This window comes from Miniopterus schreibersii (assembly GCF_964146895.1).
Source record: "Miniopterus schreibersii genome assembly, chromosome: 12".
In the NCBI taxonomy this organism is placed as follows: domain Eukaryota; kingdom Metazoa; phylum Chordata; class Mammalia; order Chiroptera; family Miniopteridae; genus Miniopterus; species Miniopterus schreibersii.
The window spans coordinates 72,325,000-72,330,063 of NC_138112.1; the positions used below are offsets into that span (position 1 = coordinate 72,325,000).

Below are 5,064 nucleotides of genomic sequence, written 5' to 3' on the forward strand. Positions count from 1 at the left end.
AGTGACAATCGTCCCCGGTGGGTCGCTGTGCCATCCTGATAAAAACGAGAGCATTAAGACACCTGTCTCCAGAGAGCCCTCCGCAGACAGGTGGGGCCAGGCGTGGCTCTAGGACACCCCACTGCAGGGAGCCGGGGCTCCTCATCTGCCCCTGGGGGGCCTGGGTAACCTCCTGTGTCCACTCTGGGTCTCAGAGTCAGTCGATTTTGTCCTGCGGTTTGGATGGGACGGTGGCCGAGGAAACTAGGGGAACAGAGAGGTTTGCGGCCGGAACTCCTGGATCCGCCCATCCCGCTCACATTTCCTCAGTTCCTCCCAGCGTGCGCTCCTCACTGGGTCCCCATGACACACCAGAGGTGTGACCAGACCACGGCCCAGCCCGCAGACCAGAAAACTCAGAGGGCCCGAGAGGCACGCAGACCTGCCCAGGCCACAGAGCTGGGCTGAGGTCGGAACTGGGTGAACTTGCCCATTTGTGGTGAAAGTGGTAGGATACCAGCCCCGCCCCGCGGTGGAGCCTCCCTGTGACAGGCTGGGACACTGTCACCCAGCTTTGCTGGCAGCTGGGACACCAGCTGTGGAAGGAGCTCAGGAAGGTGCCTCTGGGCACGTGGCCTGGCCGGACCCCCCGCCTGCTGAGGCCTGCACAGCCTCCCACAAGCCTGTCCCGTGTCCTGTGCTTCGGTCTCCCCGTCGGCAGGCGGGGTGAGAGGTGGCCGGCTCAGGGTGAATGAAATGCACACGTGGTCACTCTACCCGTGTCTGGGGGTGGCTGTGACAAGGGATCGCAGCCAGGGTGGCTCAGGACACGGACATGTAGCCTCTCATTCTGGAGGCCACACTCAGAAATCATGCTCCCTGCAAAGCTCTGGGGGAGGGTCCTTCCTGCCCCTTCCAGCTCCTGGGGCTCCCAGCCTCCCTGGGATTGTGGCCACGTCTCCCCAACCTCTGCCTCCATCATCACGTATCCTCTCTGAGTCTCTCCTCTCCTTTCTCTATGGGGACACTTGTCACTGGGTTCAGGGTCCACCTGGGCATCCCAGGATGACCTCACCTCAGATCCTCAATTTCTCTGCAAAGACCCTTTTCCCCAACACCACCCCACTCACAGGCTCCAGGGACTGGACTTGGGTATGGCCTGGGGGCCCCATCCAGCCCCTGACACACTTCACACGGGTGTCTGCTCTTGTCACTGTCACCGACACCCGAGAGTGGATGCTTCTCTCCAGGCTGCGCTGGGAGCTCCATGCGCACAAGGCCCGGGTCTCAGGAGAGAGGGGCCAGAAAACACGGGGCGCGTGGGAGACGGGGCGAGTGTGGGGACAGAGCAGCCGGAGCAGCAGGGCAGGGCAGGTGGAGGCGACCCTGGAGGAAAGGAGGCACCCCCAGCATGCTGAGCAAAGGTCCTGGGGCAGGTGGAGCAGCAGGCGGGGCCTGGGCCCCGCAGCAGGGGTGGCCACGGGACCTGCAGGACATGCAAACTGTTGTAATTCTTTTTTGTTGCTGATGCTCACCCGAGGATATTATTTCCATTGATTTTTAGAGAGAGCGGAAGGGAGGGAGGGAGGGATGGGGAGAGAGAAACATTGATGTGAGAGAGACACACCGACTGGTGGCCTCCTGCACTCACCCCAACCGGGCCAGGGATCAACCCAGAAACACAGAACACAGCCCCCAGGTACCCCCAGGAAAGGGGAAGCCCCTCATCGGGGATGTCCTGGGGTACAGAGCTCTGCAGACAATATTTGGAAAAGTGTTTTAACCCCAGAGGACCCGTGGACACCGGGACCCGGAGGTGAGGCAGGTTGGCCAGTGGAGACAGTGAGGGGGGTGAGGTTCTCTGAAAGGGCGCGGCGACGTCTGCCGACCGCCCGCGGGTGAGCCGTCATGGGTCCAGCCCCGAGCCAGGCGCTGAGCCGTCCATGGAAAGTCAGTCCAAGCAGAGGGGAAACTGAGGCCCAGAGAGGTCAGGGCATTCTCTCAGGGCCACACAGCCAGGAAGGGTCAGGCCACGCCACAGCCCCTGGCTCACACTTACCTGCACAACAAGCTAAAGGGCCGGAGCAGGTGCCACCACAGTGGACCCAGCCACGGGAAGGTGTGACCCAGCCCGTGGACCGGGGCGGGGCACTCGGGTGTGGAGCCTGCGGTCCAGCTGGGCGGGCGGGCAGCTGAGGAGGAAGGGAAGGACCTGCCCACACTGAGGGCAGCTCCATCTGAGCTCATCCCAGGAACGGGGAGCTCACTCCTCTCACTTCCAGGGAACTGGCCCGATGCCCACGGTCCAGCCCGCCGGGCCCCTGGGGAATTTAGAGCCCGGGTGGTGAGCGCAGCAGCCCCAGCTGGTCTGAGAGGCACCAGGCAGCAGGCGAGAAGGCCAGAGCCCCTCAGCCCAGCCCACCCGCTCCCCAGGCGAGGAGCGGCCCTGCTCATCCCAGGTCAGCTCTGGGCACCTCTGAGGGTGGTCTGGCTTCCACTGCAGGGAGGGGAGTGAGGCATGGGGGCAGGAAGCAGACCGAGGGGCAGTTTTTAAAGCCAGGGCTCTGAGTCCTCCCTCCTTTGGGTGTAGGGACAGGTGCGCCCACCTGAGAGCTCTGATGACCGCCTAGCCCACCCCCTACCCCCTCACCTCCGTCCAGGAGCAGAGCCCCCTCCCCTCTTTCCCCAGAACAGCCCAGAAGCCTAGTCAGCTCCCTCCATATACCCTGGGGAAAGTGAGGTCCAGAGAGGGAGGGTCAGCACAGTCACCCTGTGACACAGAGGCCGCCCTGGCTCACTGAACCCCCAGGAGAGGACCGCTGTGTGCCAATTGCAGGGCCAGGTGAGACCGCCACTGGGAGCCAGGCCGGCCACAGGGAAAGGAGCCAGTAAGGACACTGGGGTGCGTCCGAGGCAGGGGGCTCAGAGCCGGACTGTGGAGGCTCCAGGGCCTCGCAGCAGCTGGGGCCCAGGCAAGGGGGGAGGGAGCGAGGATTCTCGGCAGGGGCACAGCTCTGCAGAGGTGGCCAGGGGTGCCAGGCGTGTATTCGGTGCGCTCTGTCTCTGTGTCTCCCTTTCCTACTCTCTCTCCTGCTCCAGCTTTGCCTCCCTGTCTCTCCCTGTCTGTCCCTGTCTCTCTGTCTCTCTCTGTCTCTTTCTTTGTCTCTCTTTGTCTGTCTTTGTCTCTCCCCTCCCTACCATTGCCCTCCCCACCTCCATACCCCTTGCCTCAGCGCCAAGGTCCTGATGGCCCCTCAGCTGACCCCCTACCCTGGCTGAGATCAAGGACCCGTGGGGACCCCGGGGGAGGGGGTACGGGAGAGGCAGGGGCTGCTCTGAGACCCTCTGCTGCCCCAGCCTCACTTCCCTGTGGCCGGTTCTCTCTCCCCTCGAGGGATGTCCCAGAGCGAGGCCGCCGGCCTGGACAAGGACAGGACTTGGCCTCTTGCTGCTGGGAACTGGCCAACAGCAAACCCTTGAATTAGCTTTTCCCCCAGAGGACCCCGGGCCCTGCGGCCTGTCACCAAGCTCCTACACCCGCAGGGCCCCTGATGGAGGAGGGAGGAGGTCCCTTCCCCTGTGGTCCCCATGGGGGTTCCCTTTGCCTGCGGAGACCTGTCCACCCAGCAACCTCTGCGGGGCCGCACTGCCCTACGCAGGGCCCGTAACCCTGGCGCATGGTGCACCCCGCGGGCTGGGGCGGGGCTGGCGGGGGCAGGGGAGGGCCCCCCTCCTGGTCAGTCCTCATCTATGTTGCATGAGGCACCATGCCTCACCCAGTCCTCCTACAAAGGGGTTCGTGAGGCTGGAGGGCTAGGGCTTCACCTGGAAGGGGGGTCCCCACGCTGGAGCCCCGTCCACCGGCTGCGCCCGGAGGACACCCTGCCAACCGGGGCAGTGCCCCTGCCCTCCCTTGAGGTGGCTGAAGGATGCCAGCAGCACCGTCTCCGCTTCCTTCCAGGGTCCCTCCGACGGCCGCCCGCCCGCCCGCCAGCATGTTTGGGCTGTGGAGAGCCTTCGCCAGCGTGGTCTTCTACCTGACCCTGGCCTTCGGCTGTGGGGGGCTGGTGGGGAACGGGCTTGTCCTCTGGCACCTGGGCCTGCACGTCAGGAAGGGGCCCCTGGCCGTGTACGTGCTGCACCTGGCCGCCGCGGACTCCCTGTTCCTGGGCTGCCAGGTGGCCTCCTGCGTTGCCCAGGCCGCCCTGGGCTCCCAGAGCGCCCTCTCCTTCGTCATCTCCTTCCTGGGCTTCGCCGCGGGGCTCTGGCTGCTGGCGGCCTTCAGCCTCGAGCTCTGCTTGTCCGAGGTCTTCGCCACCTGCTACCAGAGCTGCCGCCCCAGGCACACGTCGGGCCTCGTGTGCGGCCTGGTCTGGGCGCTGACCCCGCCGGCCGTGCTGCTGACCGCCCGCGCCTGCGGCTCGCTGGGCGGGGGCGCGCGCCCGGGCGCCTGCCTGCGGTACCACGCGGCCAGCGTGGCGTGGCTGCTGGGCCTGGCCTGCGTGGCCTGCGTGGCCGGGCTCAGCCTCTTTCTCTGGGTGGCCTGCTGCTCCCCGCGCCCGTCGCCCAGGCTCTACCGCCCCGCGCTGGGCTCGGTGCTCCTGCTGCCCCTCTGCGGCCTGCCCTACGTCGCCTACTGGAGCCTGCGGCCCCTCCTCGCCTTCCTGCTGCCCGCCTTCCCGCCGCTGGCCGCCCTGCTGGCCTGTGTCCCCGCCGGCTGCAGGCCGCTCATCTACTTCGCGGCCGGCCGGCAGCCGGGGAGACGCCAGCCGCTGCGGGCCGCCCTCCAGAGGGCGCTGGGGGACGGGCCCCGGCTGGGGGCTGGGGGCTGGGGGGCTGGCCCTGCCCATGGGCCTCGTGTAGGGTTCCTGGGCCCTGCCTGGCCGGCCACCCCTCACCTTGCAGGACCGTGTGGAACCCCACCCCGCCCAGCTCACTTGCTCTGGGACCAGAGGGCCCGGGACAGAGTGACAGCCGTTGTCCTGACCCCCATGGGGAGCCCGGGAAGATCAGGGGAGCATGAGGGAGCCTCCAGGATGGGGGCGGACGTGAAGAGAGGTGACCCAAAGCCCACGTGGGGGCTGT

At 66.5% G+C, this 5,064-nt stretch overlaps 1 protein-coding gene across 1 annotated transcript; it reads left to right on the top strand.

Annotated features, from left to right (window-relative positions):
- Window positions 1-3,974: 3,974 nt before the first annotated feature.
- Window positions 3,975-4,842, top strand: MRGPRG (MAS related GPR family member G; the record flags this gene model as incomplete). The annotated part of the gene is given in 2 exon segments (XM_081154020.1): window positions 3,975-4,786; window positions 4,788-4,842. Coding segments are annotated over 2 exon segments (867 nt in total).
- Window positions 4,843-5,064: the final 222 nt, after the last annotated feature.